This window comes from Lissotriton vulgaris, chromosome 8 (genome assembly GCF_964263255.1).
Source record: "Lissotriton vulgaris chromosome 8, aLisVul1.2, whole genome shotgun sequence".
In the NCBI taxonomy this organism is placed as follows: domain Eukaryota; kingdom Metazoa; phylum Chordata; class Amphibia; order Caudata; family Salamandridae; genus Lissotriton; species Lissotriton vulgaris.
The window spans coordinates 359,182,538-359,204,778 of record NC_141696.1 but is presented as its reverse complement, the minus strand read 5'-3'; the positions used below and the strand labels follow the sequence as shown (position 1 = coordinate 359,204,778).

Below are 22,241 nucleotides of genomic sequence, written 5' to 3'. Positions count from 1 at the left end.
TAGACTTCAACGCGGAAACCCGACACTTTGACACCTATGCACCCGCAGCCCGTGGGTGATGTAACAAGAGCATTTTGGTGCTCATGGGTAGATTGACTCTCCTAGTGTCCAGTTTCACAGTCGTTTTAGTCCTAGCTAGTCAGAACTGTCCGTACTTACCTTTTTTGTAAATTGTACTGTCCATTGACTTTGCTACGCATCTCGTGTGTGAGTTCACACTCTGCAAACGCGTTCCGTGGGCCTCCTATTACTTACCTACGGTTAGGGTAGTGTAGTCCCAGCGATCCTACAGCCTCTGGACAGCTCCATTCCTTCTATCGACTTTCTCAACCCACTTACTTAGTATATGGTTTGTTGTGCCCCTAGGGCACCATTGTAATTTTTACAACGTATTGTATTTTCTTAAGAGTCTTGTCATGTGCTTAGCCCTCTGACCTCATAAAGAGTTCAGAGGTGTGTGTTAATAATAAGTATACTGTTTATTTTCATAACAACCTGTGTGGTGTCCTTTCACGTGGTATTCAAGGGGTTATATGTGGTAAAACAGCTGGCTTCACATGCCAAAAGAGTTTAGCCTAAGACTGCTTTGTCCATGCTACCAATAGAATAGTTAGTCTATAAGGTTGACTTACAACCAATCACCATAAGGGTTGTTTGGACTGAAACAAGGTGATCACTAGAACTAGTGAGCATCATATATCAGGCCAACTTCTCACACCACCCACGCGGCTCAGTCGGAGTCGTGGGCGCTGCGTCCAGCTCCACACCCTCCGGTCCCTGGGCGAGACGCGACGCTGGAGGAGATCGAGCGCTTCCTCATGGCCATGAGGTCCCTCTCTCCTCCGACGGGCTCCGCGGGGCCTTCGGGCTCAGCGGACCCGTCTGGGGCCCCTAGCGGGTCGGGGGCTTCGGCCCGACGCCGTCGAGTGCTTCGGCCCCGACGGCGCCTTCGGGCCCGCCGCCGCAGGGCCCCACGGTCCCGACGCCGCCTTTAGGCCCGGCTCCGCAGGACATCACTAGACCCGCTTCGGGATCCGGGCCGTTGTCGGTGGACATTACGACCCCCCCAGGCGTTGGTCCGTCAGGTGTCACCTCCGGCGCCATCCCCGATGCCTCCCTCGCTCCGGCGCTTGGGGAGTTTACCTTCTATGAACCGGCCTCATCGTTTGATGACCCTGACTATCTGAAAGAAACAGGTTAGTATTAGATTACTTACCTTAGAATATCCCCAGGCGTCAGACAGGATCCGGAAATTTTTGCGTAGCAATACCCCTGCGCGTCGTTAGGCGTCGTCTCTAGCTCCGCGTCCGTCGTCGGCGTCGTCTGCGCCGGAATGACGTCGTCGGAGTACTTAGACGCCGCCCATGCGCGTTGACATCAGTTCTTCTTTTTTCCGCGCCAGCTAGCGCATATCCGGAAAAGCTCTACCCCTTAGTCACTTTTTGACTAAAACATTTTTGATCCTCTTTCGACATCTTCAGGTGCCGGTAGGGATGCCCGGGTTCAAACCCTGCTCGAAGTGTAGTCGACTGATGTCGAATACCGACCCCCATCGCTGGTGTCTGCAGTGTCTAGGCCTCGACCACGACGACCGATCCTGCTCCGACTGTCGAGCCCTGACGTCTAAGGCTAGGCGGGAGCGGTCTCGCAAGCGGTTCGAGCTCCGGCAGTCGGCCCGCGCCGTTCGAGGTCCCGGTACCACGGGAGGTCGAGGGACCCTTCGCGGGGTCGGAGCCCTCGCAGCTCCGTAAGTCGGCATCGGTCTTCTGGTTCCTCCTCAGGTAATAGGCATGAGAGGTCGGAGCGGCGTCATCGCTCGTCCGACCGCCCCCGACGCTCGCCCGACGCGTCAGGGGTTTTGGGTGGCACCGCCCACGCGGCTCCGCCGAAGTCGCAAGCGCCGCATCCTGCCCCATACCTACGGGTCCCTGAGCACGATGCGATGCGGGAGGAGATCGAGCAGTACCTCATGGTCGTGAGGTCGCTCTCTACTCCGCCGGGCCCCACAGCGCCTTCAGGCCCAGTGGGCCCAGCTCTGGGGCCTAGCGGGTCGGGAGCTCCGGCACCGACGCCGTCGGCGGTTTCGGCCCCGGCGCCGCAGGCCCCGACCGGATCCGGAGTGCTTCTGTTGCTCCTGTTCAGTCGTCGACACTGACCTGTTGGGAGCCGTTTGAGACGGTGGTAGGTACATTCCACTTTAATGAGTAGCTGATAACCCCGATTGTTGATCCTGGCTAGCAGGAATTGGGTGACGACGAGGACTGGGACGGGTCTGAGGACCCTCTGACACGGGAGTGTCAGGACCAAGCGGACTGGACAGTGGAGCTTGGGGAAGCCAGTGGCCTGGATCTCTCTACAGACACTGGTTTTGTCTCCCCTCCTACCGTGGCTACGGAGGAGGGGGCAGCGTACAGTGTAGTGTTGATGTGGGCGGCTAAGGCCTTGAACCTTATGCTCCCCTCAGCGGCCGTGAGGACTAATCTCCTCACTGAGGTCCTCAAACCGCAGGCAAGCTCGGTCGAGCCTCTGCTGCCGTTCAATGAGGCCTTATGTGACGTTCTGCTGGGCACTTGGTCCAAGCCCGCCTCAGGACAGCCTGTGGACAGGAATGTGGCCAGACGCTACCGCCCGGCTCCGGGTGACCCTTGCTTCCTGTCGACCCACCCCACTCCGAGAGCCTGGTTATCCAGACCTCCAACTCCCAGACCACATTCCCTTCGGCTCCTCCCGACAGGGAATCAGAGGTTTGAGCAGTTCGGTAAGAGGGTGTTCTCGTCCCTGAGTTTGGGACTGCGGTTAGTCAATACCGCATGCATCTTGGGCCGCTACACCCACACCCTGTGGGACACGGTTGCGGAAGTGCTGCCACAATGCCCTGAGGAGGTCAGGGCTAAACTTGCCCAAGCCCTAGTGGAGGGTCGAGATGTGGCACGGTACTCTATCCGGTGCGGACTGGATACCACCGATACACTGGGCAGAGCGAAGCCTCTCGGCCCCGCGCCAGCAGTCGGGTGCCTTTCGCTTTTTTCGTGGCCAAGGAAGGGGCGCCCCCACACCTGCCGCCAGCCAAACGCCGCCTCAACAGAATCCTCAGCGCGGTGGAGGCCGTGGAAACCGCCGGGGAGGCGGTTGGGGACAACGGCGAAGCCAGTCCGCTCCCGCAGCATCTGCCTCAAAACCTTCCTAGTCCGAGTTTTCAGGCCCATGTGACGCCCGTGGGGGGCAGGATTTGCCATCACCTCTCCCACTGTCGCACCGTCACTTCGGACAGGTGGGTGCTGCAAATCGTCCGGAGGGGCTACTCCCTCCCCTTCGAGACGACCCCTACAGCCATGCCACCGCAGTACCACCACGTGTCGGGGGACCACTTGCGACTTCTACAGGAGGAAATTACGGCCCTCTTGGCCAAGGGGGCCATCAATTGCATTCCTGGGCCAGAAGTAGGGTGTGGCTGTTACTCCCACTACTTTCTGGTTTCCAAGAAGGGCAAAGGGGGCCTACGCCCTATCTTGGACCTACGGAACGTCAACGGTTTCCTCCGGAAGGAGAAGTTCAAGATGTTGACTTTGGCTCAGGTCTTGGCTGCCCTAGACCCGCAAGACTGGATGGTGGCGTTGGACTTGCAGGACGCTTACTTTCACATCCCCGTCCTGCCGGCCCACCGGCGTTAACTGCGGTTCACGGTAGGCCACGAGCACTTTAAGTTCACTGTGCTCCCCTTTGGCCTTACCAGCGCCCCACGGGTGTTCACGAAAGTGATGGTGGTGGTCGCAGCTCATCTGCGCAGGTTAGGGGTTTCAGTCTTCCCCTACCTCGATGACTGGTTGTTGAAGGCGGGCTCGCCCCAGACAGTCGTCAGCCACCTGCAGATGACGGCGGATCTCCTGCACCTGCTGGGGTTCTCCATCAACGTGACGAAATCACACCTGTGTCCCTCCCAAAAGCTCCTCTTCATCGGGGCTGTTCTCGACTCAGCGCAGTTTCGGGTCTATCCTCCCGAGCAGCGAGTCCGGGATATTCAGGCTCTGATTCCGATCTTTCAGCCTTTATCCCGGGTTTCGTTAAGGTTGACGCTGCGGCTTCTGGGGCTGATGGCTTCCTGCATCCTTCTGGTGCATCACGCCCGGTGGCGGATGTGGGCTCTGCACTGAGATCTGAAGTTTCAGTGGGCCCAGAATCTGGGCAACCTGTCCAACCATGTCCTGATCTCGGAGGGCACTGAGAGTCAACTGTAGTGGTGGCTCACGGACCGCGATTGGGTCAACGGCAGATCCCTCTCCCTTCCCCAACCGGAGCACGTAGTTGTGATGGATGCGTCCCTCCAGGGCTGGGGGGACTACTTGGAAGAGGCGGAGATCAGAGGTCTCTGGTCTCCGGCGGAGTCCTGGCTCCATATCAACCTTCTGGAGCTGCGGGCGATTCGTCTGGCACTGAAGGCACTCCTCCCCTCTGTCCGAGGGAGTGCAGTGCAGGTGTTCACGGACAACACCACCGCCATGTGGTACTGCAACAAACAAGGCGGCGTGGGGTCCTGGACCCTCTGTCAGAAGGCTCTGCGCCTCTGGCAGTGGCTGGAACATCAGGGCGTGACCCTGGTGGTTCACCACCTGGAAGGTTCTCTGAACGCCAGGGCGGAGGAACTCAGCCGACGGTGCCCGATGGATCACGAATGGCGTCTGAACTCTGACGTGGCGCAAGGCATCTTTCTGCAATGGGGAGAGCCTTGGTTAGATCTATTCGCCACCGAAGAGAACGCGCAATGTCTTCAGTTCTGCGCGTTTTAGTTTCCAAGGCAGCACTCACTCGGCGACGCATTTCGTCGCAAGTGGAGTTGCTGTCTGTTATACGCCTTTCCGCCTATACCACTTCTGCCCAGAGTTCTGAAGAAAATCAAGCGCGACCGGGCCCAAGTCAACCTTGTGGCTCTGGACTGGGCTCGAAGGTACTGGTATCCCGAGCTACTCAATATGTCAGTCGGTCCCCCGATCCGTCTGCCTCTTCAGGAGGACCTTCTGTCGCAGCAGCAGGGGACGGTCCTCTACCCGAACCTGTCCAGTCTCCACCTCCATGCTTGGAGATTGAGCGGCGACAGTTGAGGCCATTTGACTGGCCTCCTGAAGTCTGTAATGTTATTCTGGCAGCCAGGCGTCCCTCCACAAAGTTGGTATACGCCTGCCGGTGGAACAGATTTGTGGCATGGTGCACAGCAAAGGCTGTGGACCCTCTTTCTGCCCCTCTTTCTGAGGTTCTTCTCTTCCTTCTTTCTCTTGCCCAGCAGGGCTCTGCTCTGGGCACTCTCAAGGGCTACCTTTCTGCCCTTTCGGCCTTTCTAAGGCTGCCTGATCAACCTTCCTTGTTCAAGTCCCCTATTGTCACTCGTTTTCTGAAGGGCATCACACACATGTTTCCACCTGTTCCCTTTGTGATGCCTCAGTGGAACTTGAACCTGGTTCTTACTTTCCTGATGTGCGCACCCTTTGAGCCACTTCATTCTTGTCCTCTCCGTCCTCTCACCTTGAAGACAGCTTTCCTGGTTGCCATCACCTCTGCTAGGAGAGTGAGTGAGATCCAGGCTCTATCTTGCAAACCTCCTTTCCTGTCTGTGCATCCGGACAAGGTGGTGTTGCGTACAAGACCATCGTTCCTGCCTAAGGTAGTCTCTGCTTTCCACATCGGGCAGTCCATCACCTTGCCCTCCTTCTTTCCGCCTCCGCATCCCTCAAGGGATGAAGAGCGGCTCCATCGTCTGGACCCAAAACGTGCGCTTTCATTCTATATGGATCGCACACGCCACTTCCGGGTGGATGACCAACTCTTTGTTGGTTACGTGGGCGCTAAGAAGGGGAAAGCGGTGCACAAGCGGACCATCTCGCGGTGGATCATCTTGTGTATCCAGGCGTGTTACTCCTTGGCTAAGAAGGAAGCCCCTGTTGGGCTGAGGGCTCATTCCACTCGGGCCACGGCGACTACAACTGCCTTGGGCTGAGGAGTGCCCTTGCAGGACATTTGCCAGGCGGCTACGTGGGCCTCGCTGCACACGTTTGCAAGACACTATTGCCTGGACAGCCACGTCCGGAGGGATGGCTTCTTTGTCCTTTCCGTCCTCCAGGACTTTCTGGTGTGATTATTGGTTTGCAGACCCACCACCGGGGTTGGTATTGCTGGGGTATCTATTTTAAGGTAAGGAATCTAATACTAACCTGTTTCTTTCAGAAGAACAAGTTACTTACCTTCGTAACGATATATCTGTAAGAAACAGTAGTTGGTATTAGATTCCTTATCGCCCCACCCATCCTCCCCGTTCTGCGAACTGATACCTAGGGTTAAGGTCATCCCCTTTCAGGGCCCTAGTTTCATGGCACCAGTGTTGGTTCTAGCATGGCTCTGCGTATCTGGTGCGGAAAAGCTGTGTCTAAGAACTGACGTCAGCACGCATGGGCGGCGTCTAAGTACTCCGACTACGTCATTCCGGCGCAGACGACGTCGGACGCAGAGCCAGAGACGACGCCTAACGACGCGCAGGGGTATTGCTACGCAAAAATATCCGGATCCAGTCTGACTCCTGGGGATATTCTACGGTAAGGAATCTAACACTATCTACTGTTTCTTACAGATATATCGTTACCGAAAATAAGTAACTTGTTCATCAGGGGATGTGTGACGAGGAGTATTGGGAGGGGTCTGAGGACCCTCTTACCAGAGAGTGTCAGTCTCAAGAGGACTGGACAGGTGGACTTGGGGAGGCCAGTGGTCTGGACACTTCACCAGACACTGGTTTTGTCTCACCTCCTACCGTGGCTTCGGAGGAGGGGGCAACCTACAGTGTGGTGTTGATGAGGGCTGCCAAGGCCTTGGGCCTTGAGCTCCCCGTTGCGGCCGTGTGGTCTAACCTCCTCACTGAGGTCCTTAAACCGCAGTCATGCCCGACGGAGCCTCTGCTGCTATTTAATGAGGCCTTGTCTGACGTTCTTGTGGGCACTTGGTCCAGGCCCGCTACAGGTTCGCCCGTAGATAGGAACGTGGCCAGACGCCACCGCCCGGCCCCGGGCGACCCAGTTTTCCTGTCCATCCACCCCACCCCCGAGAGCCTGGTCATCCAGGCATCCACTTCCCAGACCGCATTCCCGTCGGCTCCGCCGGACAGGGATTCCAAGAGGTACGAGCAGTACGGTAAAAAGATCTTCTCCTCCCTTAGTCTGGGACTGCGGTCTTCCAATACTGCATGCCTCTTGGGCCGCTACACCCACTCTCTGTGGGATACGGTTGCGGAAGTGCTGCCAGAGTGTCCGTTTGAGGTACGGACCAAACTCGGCCAAGCCCTTGTGGAGGGCGGGATGCAGCCAAATATTCTATCCGGTGTGGGCTGGATACCACCGACTCACTAGGTAGAGCGGTGGCGATTAGACGCCACGCCTGGTTGAGGTCCGCCAACTTTTCGGCCGATGTCCAAAACACACTGATGGACATGCCGTTTGATGGCCGTCGCCTTTTTGGCGACAAGGCAGACCATGCGCTTGAGCGTTTTAAGGACTCCAGGGCTACGGCCAAGTCCTTGGGCCTCTCGGCCCCACGCCAGCAAACGGGTGCCTTTCGCTCCTTTCGTGGCCAAGGAAGGGGCGCCCCCACACGTGCCGCCAGCCACACGAAGCAGACTAACAACCAGCGCTGTGGCGGCCGTGGAAATCGCTGTGGATGCGGTCGGGGACAACGGCGAGGCCAGTCCACACCCTTCCCCGCAGCATCCGCCTCTAAACCCTCCTAGTCTGTGCTTTTTGGCCCACGTGACGCCAGTGGGGGGCAGGGTTCCCCATCACCACTCCCACTGGCGCACTGTCACGTCGGACAGGTGGGTGCTGCAAATCGTCCGAAGGGGCTACTCCCTCCCCTTCGAGACTACCCCCCAAGCCATGCCACTGCAACACCACCGCGTATCGTGGGATCATTTGCGGCTTCTGCAGGAGGAAGTTTCGGCCCTCTTGGCCAAGGGGGCCATCGAGCGCGTTCCTGGGCCAGAAGTAGGACGTGGTTGCTACTCCCACTACTTTCTGGTACCCAAGAAGGGCAAAGGGGGCCTACGCCCTATCTTGGACCTACGGAACGTCAACGGCTTCCTCCAGAAGCAGAAGTTCAAGATGCTGACTCTGGCTCAGGTCTTAGCTGCCCTGGACCAAGGAGACTGGATGGTAGCTTTGGACTTGCAGGACGCCTATTTACACATCCCCGTCCTGCCGGCCCACCGGCGTTATCTGCGGTTCACGGTAGGCCACGAGCACTTTCAGTTTACCGTGCTCCCCTTCGGCCTTACAAGCGCCCCACGGGTGTTCACGAAGGTGATGGCGGTGGTCGCAGCTCATCTGCGCAGGTTAGGGGTTTCAGTCTTCCCCTACTTCGACGACTGGTTGTTGAAGGCTGGCTTGCCCCAGACAGTCGTCAGCCACCTCCAGACGACGGCAGACCTCTTGCACCAGCTGGGGTTCTCCATCAATGTGCCGAAGTCACACCTGTGCCCCTCTCAGGAGCTCCTTTTCATTGGAGCGGTTCTCGACTTGGCGCAGTTTCGAGTTTACCCACCCGAAAAGCGGGTTCGCGATATACAGGCTTGGATTCCAATCTTTCAGCCTTTATCCCGAGTTTCGGTCAGGTTAACGCTGCGGCTTCTGGGGCTCATGGCTTTCTGCATCCTTCAGGTGCATCACGCCCGTTGGCGGATGCGGGCTCTGCAGTGGGACCTGAAGTTTCAGTGGGCCCAGCATCGTGGCAACCTGTCCGACCATGTCCTGATCTCGGAGGGCACTGCGAGACTGCTGCAGTGGTGGCTCACGGACCGCGATTGGGTCAGCGGCAGATCCCTCTCCCTTCCCCAACCGGAGCACGTAGTTGTGAGGGACGCGTCCCTCCAGGGCTGGGGAGGCCACATTGGAGAGGCGGAGATCAGAGGCCTCCGGTCTCCGGTGGAGTCCCGGCTCCATATCAACCTTTTGGAGCTGCGGGCGATTCGTCTAGCACTGAAGGCATTCCTCCCCTCTGTCCGAGGGAGTGTAGTGCAGGTGTTCACGGACAACACCACCGCCATGTGGTACTGCAACAAACAGGGCGGGGTGGGGTCGTGGACCCTCTGCCAGGAGGCTCTGCGCCTCTGGCAATGGCTGGAACATCAGGGCGTGACCCAGGTGGAGAGCCTTGGTTAGATCTATTCGCCACCGAAGAGAACGCGCAATGTCATCAGTTCTGCGCGTTGGAATTTCCAAGGCGTCACTCGCTCGGAGACTCTTTTTGTCGCGAGTGGAGTTGCGGTCTGTTGTACGCCTTTCCGCCTATACCACTTCTGCCCAGAGTGCTGAAGAAGATCAGGCGTGGCCAGACACAAGTCATCTTTGTGGGTCCGGACTGGGCACGAAGGTACTGGTATCCCGAGCTACTCAGTATGTCAGTTGATCCCCCGGTTCGTCTGCCTCTTCAGGAGGACCTTCTGTCACAGCAGCAGGGGACGGTCCTCCACCCGACCCTGTCCAGTCTCCACCTCCATGCCTGGAGATTGAGCGGCGACAGTTGAGGCCATTTGACTTGCCTCCTGAAGTCTGTAACATCATTCTGGCAGCCAGGTGTCCCTCCACAAAGTCTGTTTACGCCTGCAGGTGGGACAGATTTGTGGCATGGTGCACAGCAAAGGCTGTGGATCCTCTCTCTGCCCCTCTTTCTGAGGTTCTTCTTTCTTCTTTCTCTTGCCCAGCAGGGCTCTGCTCTGGGCACTATCAAGGGCTACCTTTCTGCTCTTTCAGCCTTTTTGACGCTGCCTGATCAAACTTCTTGGTTCAAGTCCCCTATTGTTAATCGATTCTTGAAAAGCATCACACATACGTTCCCTCCTGTTCCCTTTGTGATGCCTCAGTGGGACTTGAACCTTGTTCTTACTTTTCTGATGTGCGCTGCCTTCGAGCCACTTCACAACTGTCCTCTCCGCCTTCTTACTTTGAAGACTGCCTTCCTGGTAGCCATCACCTCAGTGGAGTGGTGTGGCTCACTGGTTAGAGGCAGCAGACCCGGAAACAGAGAACGGCCCAGGACCAGGGTTCAATTCCCGACGCGGCAGGGTCGTGGACCAGGGATCACACTCTGCAACTCTGGGCATTAGCTTGCCTCATCTCTACAACGGCCCCCCACATTCGCCGGGGATGCCTGGTTTCACCTTGGAGATACCCAGTAGGGACCATCTCACAGGGATAGCCAGGACGGGTTCCCCAACGGTCTACAGCGCCACGACGCCTCAGGGCAGCAGTGCGCTTTACATGAACACATACATTACATTACATACATCACCACTGCTAGGAGAGTGAGCGAGTGAGCTCCAGGCTCTATCCTGTAAACCTCCTTAACTTTTGGTCCACCCGGACAAGGTTGTGTTGCGGACAAGGCCCTTTTTCCTGCCCAAGGTAGTCACAGCCTTCCACATCGGGCAATCCATCACCTTGCCCACCTTCTTTCCACCTCCGCATCCCTCGAGAGAGGAAGAGAGGCTCCACCGTCTGGACCCAAAACGTGTGCTCTCGTTCTATCTGGATCGCACACGCCAGTTCCGGGTGGATGACCAACTCTTTGTTGGTTACGTGGGCGCCAAGAAGGGAAAGGCGGTACACAAGCGGACCATCTCGCGGTGGATCATCTTGTGTATCCAGGCGTGCTACTCCTTGGCTAAGAAGGAACCCCCTGTTAGACTGAGGGCTCATTCCACTCGGGCCACGGCGACTACCACTGCCCTGGGCCAAGGAGTGCCCTTGCAGGACATTTGCCAGGCAGCTACGTGGGCCTCGCTGCACATATGTTTGCAAGACATTATTGCCTGGACAGCACAGGTCCGGAGGGATGGCTTCTTTGGCCGTTCCGTCCTCCAGGACTTTCTGGTGTGATTATTGGTTCGCAGACCCACCACCGGGGTTGGTATTGCTGGGGTATCTATTCTAAGGTAAGCAATCTATCACTAACGTGTCTCTTTCAGATGCTCAAGTTACTACTTGTGTAACGATATATCTGTAAGAGACATTAGTTAGTGATAGATTCCTTACCGACCCACCCATCCTCCCCGTTCTGCGAACCAATATCTAGGGTTAAGGTCATCCCCTTTCAGGGCCCTAGTTTCAAGGCACCAGTGTTGGTTTTTAGCACAGCTCTGCGTTTCTGGCGCGGAAAAGCTGTGTCTAAGAACTGACGTCAGCACGCGGAGGCGGCGTCTAAGTACTCCGACGACGTCATCACGGCGCCCACGACGGACGCGGAGCCACAGACGACACCTACCGACTCGCAAGGGTACTGCTACTCAAAGATTTCCGGATCCAGTCTGACGCCTGGGGATATTCTAAGGTAAGGAATCTATCACTAACTAATGTCTCTTACAAATATATCGTTACACAAGTAGTAACTTGTGCGTCTGTCACTGAAACAACTTTCTGTACTCCTCGGGAGAAGTGTTAATGACTCCTAGGAAAGGAGTCAATAGAAGCCTGCACTGGAGAAACGAGTTTCCTCCCTCATGCAGGAAGCCACACGAGTGATGGCCCAAAAGTCAGTCTTCAATGGAGAAGCTGCCTTTGAGGGGCAAATGGGTAACACTTGGGAGAGGGGCTGCCTTACTGTCTAGGCAGACATGCTGGCACTTGGTAAGGGGAAACCAGTTGCCAAACTGGTTTTCTAGGGGCATATAGCCTACTTGTAAGCCACATCTTCAAGTTGAGCTAGGGAGCTCTGGGCGTCCAGAGATTGGTTCTGCCATGTTGGGAGTGGGCAAAAAGGAGGATCTTGGGAAAGCCAGATGCCACACTTCCCAGGAAGTGGTCATCCGGAGGGAGCGAAACTGGTAACCCAATAGCTACAAACCGCAACCTACCCTTGGGGCTTTTTTGGAGCATAAAGAGGGTTCCGGTGGAACCCAGAGCTCAGATCTCAAATATACTTAAAAAAGAACGGAAGGAGGACTGCCCTGCTGCACCGTGAAATGATCAAAGAGTAGCTGCACAAACGTGGACTGACACTGCTAAACCTGGTGGGTAGAAAAGGAGAAGGGAATGTGCCTGTCAAGTCATGCTCATGGAGAAGTAGTCTCCAAAGCCCCGACGCACGAGACTCCAAGGGTCAGTTGGTTTGACCCCCTGTTCGCAGCACAGGGCCTCAATTGCTGAAGTAGCCTGCTCGGGCAAGGCTGCAGCCCAGAATCTTCCCTTCACCGCCAATTGCTGCTGTGCAGCACCAGAGATCAGGATCAGATTCTGAAAGCTGTATCTGAGTTCGCTAAGCCAGAGGAGAATCGTCGGAGTGCAGCTTGGTCACAGAGGATGACTTATTGCCCAGGGAATGAATTGGCGGTGACTGCGATACCGGGTGACTGGTAGTTCAGTGGCAACTGGACTTCTAGCGGCACCAAAAGGACTTTGTTGGAAGTATACCGCATTGCATCCACAGCAACCTTGAGCATCATCAGCTTCCTGTATCCCTTGTTTTAGTCCCAAAAAATGGGAGTGACCATGCAAAGAGGCATTTCCTTACATACATCCGTTTCAGTATCAAGGCATTATAGTTCCTTGCCTTTCTCCAATAAATGCTACTGTTTTAGCCTCAAAACCAGATTGATCTTATGGAATGGTTTGAGCTTATAGAAATCCAAACACTCATACATGCACATACGCAGTGCAAAATGCACACAGCACAGATTTAATGACAAACCTAGTAAGGAGAAAGTACAAAACAACCCTGGTTATCTCCGGGTTTTTTTTAGTCAAAATATGGTGCCTGAAAGCAAATATCTAACCCCCTCCAGTTTTGATGAAGTGCAGTACTCATTCAAACAGTTGCCTTTGAGGAATACAAATGCAGCCCTGGCCTATTCCCAGCATGCATAATAGCGATCTTCCAACAAGATTCCAAGGCTCTATCAAACGTTGATGGCATCTATCTCGCCAGGGACAATTTAGAAGTACACCTAACTAGGGTTGACGGGACAGTGGCAGCATTAACATGACATGGTTATAAGATCAAACTTAAAAAGCCTAATATTGCCTACCTGATGGTGACTTTTCTTGGACAGGAGTTAACCAGTGAGGACAATAGACTGGCAACTGATTTGTTACAGAGTCTCTTGAAAAGGAGTGATATTGTATTATTTTGCCTAAGGCTACTGTATTAATTGGGTTAATACATTTAAAAGTTGTGTGCGCGGAGGAGCTACGTCACCAACCAAGATGGCCGCATAGTCTCCCGGCTCCGCCGACCCCCGTCTTTCGGTCCGATATCCTGTTGACTATCCTGGTTTCCCGCACCGGATCCGTGTTTGTGATCCGACCTACTCTCCAGTGGTGCAGTCCCGGAGTTTCTCCGCAGTTGTGGAGCGGAGATACGTCGATGGGTGTGTGAGGCCTAATCCAGCGGGGACGCCGGGGTCTCGAGTGCAGGCTCTGCCGGGTCCGAGTTGAACAACGAACTGCTGTATGTGGTAGGGTCCGCTCTCCGGAACATTCGGACTTTTGATTGGTATGCTACCGCCAACTGCCTGGTGCTTCAATAGTAGGTGAGGAGACGAGTGACGCACGGCGATGTGTCGCGGGGGTCCCTGACCGGGGGTTCGGCAATCGCTTCGTCGATCCCCCCGGGTCGGTGCCTCGCTGCGTATTATTGACTGCTAAACTTCAGTCCCTCATGGCTTACTCCTGCTCTGTCTAACTTTGCCCCGGAGAAGGCGCCACTCCGTGGGGACCAACATGCTGGAGGAAGAAATGCAGCTAGCGGAGCAGGCACGAACTGGCCCGTCACTGCGAACGGTGCTGGAGGCACTTATGGCACTCAGGGGAACCATTGCAGTCCGGACTTGTAGTTTGTTGTCTGCGACTGATGGCCTCACATTTCTGAGAGCGGACCCGAACTGGACACCCACGCCTCGGCAATCAGCCTGCATTTTAACATCTTTCTCAGAGACCTGTTTTGACCCGGCGGTGGAAGCGATGTTTGCTCCCACTATACTGGATCTACCTGACTGTACTGTGTCCGATCGCCCTATGGAGCCGTTGAAACCTCCGATTGTGTATCCCCTGGAACATTTACAAGATATCCTCATTCTGGAATTGTCTACCTTCTATCCTTTGCTGTTTTGGACCTTGTTGACTCCCCTCCCCTGTCGGTCTCTCAAGATGGCGGATGGGCTACAACTTGGCTTCGGAGACGGGGAGGGGCACTATTGTCACCAATCATCAATATCGAGAACTGCTGCACTTTTCTCAGCTTCGTGGAAATGGCTTTCTTTAACCAATGACTTTAGTGCATTTGATAGACGGGGCCAGGGTTGAGATTGTTATTTGGGTCTCTCACTGTCGCATAGGTTTAACGGGATTGTGTCCTTTTTGATCTAACGGAGTCCGGGGCGGGGTTGGTCATGACGGGGGAAGGAGACCGGGAGTCCGTAGAAACATGCCCTCCTTCGATTTCCCTCACAAGTAGGGTCTTTTGCCTTTTTCTTTTTTTCTCTCCTCTATATTTCGGGTTCCGTTATTGGGCGACAGGCACGCTGCTAGGGGGGGTGGCCGTAGTCATCAGCAGGGGTGCAGGGTGGGGGGTGTGGGGATGGGTGTTCGTTTTTGTTCTATGGCCTCTTCTCTTCCTTCTCTTTTCTTGTCTTTTTTCCTTTCTTCTTCTTGTTAGTGTAGTGGGTTCAGCTTTCTTGCATCCTGGTCTCTATACCTGTACCTTGATTGTTCGGGGTTTAGGTGCTCTGGGGCGGTCAGTACTGATGGTGTCGACGAACAAAATGCGCTAGTATATCCTGATGACTCATGTCTCATCTCCGTTGACTCAGTGGATAGCGAGTTTCTTTCGGACACGTTGTTTCTTTGCTCGCCCTTCTCTGTGGTCCGAGACACTGTGCGATACCCGACTCCTCTACTTATTATTTAAAAATGAAAACCTCCTATCCTGTGTTTAAATCGAATTACTTTTGCAACCGGTACGATTTGTGAATTGAGATCCTATGATTAGCGGCCAGCCCTGGGGGTTGTAGGCCCTTGTCTGTATTTGATTGGAAATGTTCAATAAAGGTTTTCTAAAAAAAAAAAAAAAAGTTGTGTGCGCTTTCACAGTGGTGATTAATTTCGGCTTTCAGTTGTTGTGCATTGAAGGCAAGTGGTGACATTATGTTTAGAAATTAATAATTCTAGTTTAGGCTTAATATGTTATTGCTCTATAATTGCTATTGGTCTGTGAGATGTACAAAGCTTTGAATTATAGTTGCACGTAAGGCTCAATAAACATTATTACTTGAGATAGGCGAAATACCTGCGGGACATCCGAAATGCAGATATTTAGCCTAGTTTGTTTTTTTTTCCTCTTCCATCCTTGTAGTGCAGTTGGGCAGCTAAACTGCTCCGTAGGTGGGAAAAATGTTAGCACAACTGCTTCTAAAATTACTTTTTGGGGTTGGACCGTATAATTTCTCTAGTGTTAAATGCTTTGGTCTGGACCTCCGGTAGTACACTTGAGACCATCTTCCCCAGCAGGGAACTCATGATTCTGTGTGCCACATTTTTCTGCAGGGTCTTCCTGGGGGAGCGGTGCCACACCAAAGTTCCCTTGCTGCAAAGGTTGGTTTAAAGAGCACTATCGGTGGACAGGCGTTGCTAATAACTTAGTGTAGTTAAGTAAATTATACTGACAGGCCTCCCAACAGTGCTGGGCGACTCGAGAATTCCTCTTTGATTGTTTCTTTAATGTCCATAATTAAATTTTTGTTTGGAAGGGCATTTGATCTGTAGTCATTACTTTTTCGGTTTCTCCTAACCCCGTGCATGCACTGTAGCTGCGAGGGGTATTGTATATGGTAAAGGGCTTGAAGCCCTGCCTTTGCTTACCATTTTCTGGCTTAATTAACATTATTTTTAGCTACCTCCTAAAAGGACACCATATGGCTCATGTCACTTCCTTTTATTTCTTTAGTGCATGGATCAAGTACTAATTGATTTCAATACATTAGTGTTGTTCCGGTGGCCATCTGCTGCTCGCACTGTCATTCAGGTTCAATTTATTTTTATAAGGCCCAAAATCTGTCCAAGGGCATTGGAGTGCCACGCCACAACACTCCACGACTATCTGCTCTACTAGCCTCTGTGACACTATGCCACTCCACAGCACACTAGGCTACTCCATTCTATGGCACTCCATTTTATGCCTTTTCACTCTGCTTACTCCATGACACTCTACTGCACTTTACAACACTCTACGCCTCTCCATGACTCTCCACTCTACTACACTCCATTCCACTCTCCTCTATGCCACTCACTTTTAGCCAGTCTGAACAGCAGCCACGCTGGTGCACAACATAGCCAAACACATTGCCAAAGCCAGTAGCTCTTGCACAGCCAAGACCTTTTGGCTTTGCCAATGCTCGTTCCATTCATGGCAAACATATGCGGAAACAGCAGAACTGACCACAGCTTTGCATCTGCATACCACAGAATGAAAACAGAGAAGTTTCCCCATCCTTAGTTATTAAGGATTGATAACAAATTAGCTGTGGTTGTAACCTCTTTCAATGCAAGTTTTTTTTCAGTTTCAATGTTACAGTTTAGCATGTGTTTAAGAAGCTTCTGCCCTGATGTTTAAACATTTGTTTATATTGCTTTTAAATCTTTTCAGACTTGTTCGTCAGATGGCACAAGAACAGTTTTTTCTGATGGCTACTCGTTGTTGCATGGGACACAGACCTCTGCTTTTCTTCATAACACTACTCTTCACAGTATTGGGGGTAACGTATTATTTTTTTGGTTTGATCCGTTTGATTTTTTTTACATTGAATAGTACAGTTTGCAAGCATATATATTTTCATATACAACCAGAAGGTAGTTTACGAGGTAGATTGTTTAACATAGCATCGCAATGACATGAAGGTATAACTATCATCCGTTCTTCCTGTCATCCATTTTTCCTTGTTAACAGAAGATATCATACCCCAGGCTTCTCATTCAGATAGGAATCTTTCAGCGTAACACTTTTTCCTGGTTGCAATACATTATAAGCATCCTTTACGTGTACATATTATTTACACATATACATCTCGTGTGGCTTCACTCCACCATGTCACTTCAATTAGCTAATCGATCAAACAACCTTATTGATAACATTAAACCGATAACAACCAGAAGGAGGGGTAAGGGAAGAGAGCAGGGTCCTCATATGGGTGGGTGAAAAACACCGTCTATGAAGGAAAATGCCAACTATACAATCGTATATTTGCAAAACTAGTAAATGTCAGTTTGAGGTATATGGAGCATATCATTCTGTCCAGTTCACAATTAGGGCTGCATTACAACACATGTATTAAACAATATTTGTGAGAAGTTGGCCTGATATATGATGCTCACTAGTTCTAGTGATCACCTTGTATCAGTCCAAACAACCCTTATGGTGATTGGTTGTAAGTCAACCTTATAGACCAGCTATCCTAGTAGCGTGGACAAAAGCAGTCTTTAGGCTAAACTCTGAATGGCATGTGAAGCCAGCTGTTTTACCACATATAACCCCTTGAATACCAAGTGAAAGGACACCACACAGGTTGTTATGAAAATCAACAGATATTTATTAACTAACATACACCTCTGAACTCTTTGAGGTCAGAGGGCTGGATTGGTGAAGAGAGGAACCTGAAAGCAGAGGGGACAATGTTCAAAGTCACTAGCTAGTGACTGGAGTGGAACCAGGAGTGGAACCAAATGTCGTCGTCGCGATCAGGTGAAGATGGACGCTTGTCTCTGCAGCCACGTGGACCAGGTGGTGTCTTCGACGACCAGGATGGAGGCACGAGCTGTCCCACGCAGGCTCTCGCTGTCGGCCGTGTCGTCTCCGGATTCGTGTTCAACAGGCCTTGGCAAAGGCAACCCACGCGGTGAGTGGAAAACGGCGTCTGGAGTGGACCAGGAGGGTCCGGGGTGCTCCTCTCTTGGAAGGGAGCAAGGGCCAGTCTGGAGCAACCAGACCAGCTGCAAAGTTGTCGGAGTTCATCGTCTAGGAGGTCACCAGCCAGCCGGCAAGTGACCAGACAACGCGTCGAGCAGCAAGCAGGTAGAAGGGCTCCATGCAGATCTAATGGATGCTGGAGGGCTGGTCTTCGGTGCAGGAGCTGCTCGGGTTCATGGTTTCTCAGTCCCCAAAGCACTTGGACAAGGATACCTCGGAAGTCGTGCTGGAGCGAAGTGCTGCTTCTTTCAAGATGGCCGGTCCCACGTGTCTTTTCGCACCCACGGATCTCAGCTGTGCTGCAGATGTAGGTAGAGGTCGGAGAGGTCTGGGAATCCGGGTCTCGTTGGGCTCAGAGGTCTGGATCCGGGAAGGAAGACGACAAAGGGAAGCCGCTGGACGCTGATGGTGCCTGCTTGTGCAGGGTGGACACTCCTTGCCCACAAGGGAGATTTCTTCAGTCTTCTGTGGAGCAGAACGTCTAAGTTCAGAGTTTCTTCTTGTAAAGTTGTTCAGGATAATCTAATTTGGAATGTGACCAGCTCCTACCTTTATCCGGCTAAAGGGGGCTGTACTACGACTAGGTCCCTCCTCTGGGTGGGACCAGGAAGGGGGGTGGTTACACCCCCTATCCTTTGTCCGGTCTTGCGCCAGCTCTGGGGCTGGAGTGCCCCAGGAACTGGTTTAGACCGGAGTATGCTCAGGGACACCTTGTGTGCCCCAGGCATTATTATTATTATTATGTTTCTTTTATAGCGCCTGAATCGACCCCCGAAGGGGTATCTCCGCGCTTGCCTTGGGAACCCGTCCTGGCTTTTTCCCTGTGAGATAGCCCCTACAGGGCATCCCCAAGGTGAAAGCCAGGCCTCCCGCCGCGGGGGGGCCGTTGTGGAGATTAAGCAAGCTTAATGCCCAGAGTTGCAGAGTGTGAACCCATGATTAGGTCAGGCACCGAAGCGAGAATTATCGAGTCCATGGACATTTTGAGCTCAAGACCCTGCCGCGTCGGGAATTGAACCCTGGTTCCGGGTCTGACCTCTGCTTCAGGGTCTGCCTGCTCTAACCAGTGAGCCACACTTCTCCGCATGTCTCATTCCTTTCAGCCCTGTCCTACCTAATACACAAAATCCTGTCTAGGGTGGTGCTAGCACCTCCCAAGTCAGGAAACCTTTTGTCCAAGCCTCCCTCGCTGGAAGGACTCCCAGCAGCAGGAGGTCAGACTTGTGTCTGTGGTGGCAGCATCCATTTTGTGATGCTGAGGCTCGAGTTAACTTTAACCGGGGTTCACAGTTACATACATGTTGTGTCCCTCTAGAAAGGTGGAATGCTACCCCCGTCGCCAGAATTGGCGAGGGGGTAGTATTCCAATTCGTATGACAACTTACTCGACATGTTTTGATAATGCTACATCAAAGTTGGCAATAACCGCGAGGATTATAATGCACTTAAGAGTATATGGTATAGCGTTATCATGGAAACAGGAAGGACTTGGTTCCGAAAGCTGCAGACAGGCTCAGCTCATGCTAGAGCACCATCTCACATAATTCCAAGCACTCTGCCTTCAGGATTGATAAGGCCTGCCATAGGAGTGACTGTGTCCATTTTAGGGTTAGATATAGGGATACTATATCTAAAGCAAAGGGTGATTACACCACCTTGCCCCAGCTGATTGATCAGCCAGTTGTGTCAGATTTGAATGGCCAGCCAGGGGTGGCATAATACATGCTGCAGCCCCTGGTAGGCCCTGGGTGCACCTATGCCCTGGGTACCTAAGGTACTCTGTACAGGGACTGATAATGTGACTCAGTATCCAATTAGATATGCACTTAAGGTACATGGAATCCATTTTACAGAGAGAGCAGTGGGCCTGGGGTCCTGAATAGCAGGGCCCCAGGTCAACTAAGTCGAAAAACCAGTAAAACACCAGGCAAAAAGTTGGGGGCAGCCATAGTCAGATATCCACCTTCCTACAATAACATTCTTCTAGGTTAAAAGCTAAAACAACAATTATGTGTCGTGTGCAGAAGCCGTCAAAGGTAAAATGGCGTTTAAGCATTTAATAATCTCATGCTAACTTAACACGGTATATTGGTAAGCAGTAACTATATGACATCCCCCCATTATCCGAGCACGGATAAGATAAGATAAGGCAAAGGGCACATCATGAAAGCAGAGTTCAAGAACGATGAGCCAGGTCAAATTTCAAAATTTAGTAAAAAATACTGTTGAAAGAATTATTCACTTATACTCAAGTCAATAGGCTTGGGGTGTGAAAAAGGTTTGCATAATTTAAAAAATCTTTTTAGGTAGGAACGGGTTGTTATCAAAGGCTTCGAAAGCCATTAGGACAGGACCGAATATGCAAAATATGCAGCAACAGCCTCCAGCAGGAAGTCACTGTCATCATCCGAAAATAGTTCAGCCATCCAATTTAATAGTGGAAAAGAACATACGTGTTCCTCCATCCAGCACCGGAGCCTCTAGCATCATCAGAGGACAACTTGGTGGGCTCTCAAAGCTGTGTACCAAGAAATCTTGCGCTGCTTCGATTCTGCTCCAACGACCCATTAGTCCATGCATCGCTGCCAAGGCCATAATCCTTTCGCCAGAACAAACCAACTCGTGAGTAACTATGGGACTCCTCAGTCGATTAAAATCCACGTTAGGAGACACCGTCTTGCAGAGACACAAATCAAGGGCCCACTCGAAATTGCAGCTCAGGCAATGAAACACTGGCTGGACACATGTGAAATAGGAAAATCGAAACGATAATCCATATGCTGCGCTTAAGTTGGCAAGCAGCAGCGTGCCATAGTAATCAAGCATCCTGTTGCGAAACAGTACAAGGTGGGGGTGCGCGTCGTGCAGCACAGGAGGGGCATCCATTTTTAATAAAACAAAATATCACCAGGACGCCTGCAGCCAGTGCCAGTAAAACAGGAAATCCACCAAACAAGCTTGAGAATATGGAATGAAAGAAAGTAGGAATGACTCCAAATATCTTTTCAAACAAAGTCACAAGACCACTGCTAACTATTTTAAAAAAGTGAGCAAGGCCAGAAGTGGAGGATGTGTTAAATATCGAATGAATCAGTTCACTGAAATGCAATGGCAAGTCAGTATTTAAAAGCGCCTGCACCTCTGTGCGGGTGTTGGCGACGTGAAGGACAAATGTTTCACGAGCCGAACTCAGGGCCACTTCTTTTTGAGACAAAAAGGCTCTTATTCTACTCATTCCATTGAACTCTGCCGTCAAGTTTGGGATTCGTGGCCAGATAGCAACATCTGAATTCCCATGTGGAGGAGGATACAGAACGTTTTTGCAACAAACTACACGTTCAGATACAGTTACCACATAAGCAATACCTCTAATTAACCCACAACAATCTTCATTATTTAAAAGTAAATAACTGCCAGTAATGTGAAAGTGGGGACGATTGCGGGAACAGGAGTACCTTTCAAAACACAGGCCAAATTCGGGCGTTCCTGGTTACAGGAACCATGTAATTGGATATGTCTACACATTGAGTGATCTGGTGTGTCTGTACACTCTTCACCTTTAAGATATACCTCTTTCCCATCTGTGAGAAATTGGCCTGATATGCAGTGCTCACTATTCTAGTGATCACTATGTATCAGTCCAAATGACCCTTATTGATGATTGGTTGTAAGTCAACCGTAGACCAGCTATCCTAGTAGCATGGACAAGAGCAGTCTTTAGGCTAGACTCTAGAGGGCGTGTTAAGCCAGCTGTTATACCATCACATATACCCCTTGAACACCAAGTGAAAGGACACCACACAAGTTGTTATGAAAATAAAAGGATATTTATTTATAACACAACAGCCCTGGACTCTTTATGAGGACAGGGCGCTAAGCACAATACAAAGCTCTTAAGAAAATACTGAAAGTCGCACAATTTACACAGATGCCCGAGGGGCACGAAAAACCATATACTCTAAAAAGGAATGCGAAATTACTAGCAGGTAAATACTACTCTAATAGACTTTAGGATCGCTAGGACTGGACTACTGAACCTTCAGATTACTAGCAGGAGGCCTAGGGAGATCGGGTGCAGAGTGTGCACTCTCACGCGGGATGCGGGACAAAGTCTATGGAGGGTAGTATTTCTAAAGTTACTGTTTCCGGACGAATCCGACTAGGTAGAGCTGAAACGAAAAAGGATCTGGACCTTTGGATAGTTAAGCTATGCTGGAGCACCGAAATGCTCAGGTTACCTAGCCCAGGGGCTGCGGCTGCAT

The 22,241-nt window shown here is 52.1% G+C and overlaps 1 protein-coding gene across 4 annotated transcripts in view; it reads left to right on the top strand.

The window, feature by feature from the left end:
- The window catches only part of USP9X (ubiquitin specific peptidase 9 X-linked), a 1,749,911-nt gene that overhangs the window by 1,133,662 nt on the left and 594,008 nt on the right, over positions 1 to 22,241 (top strand). For all 4 annotated transcript variants that reach the window (XM_086934127.1, XM_086934125.1, XM_086934124.1 and 1 more), the window contains one exon: positions 16,663 to 16,771. In XM_086934127.1, the coding sequence (XP_086790253.1) occupies positions 16,663 to 16,771 (109 nt within the window). The remainder of the gene's footprint in view (positions 1 to 16,662; positions 16,772 to 22,241) is intronic.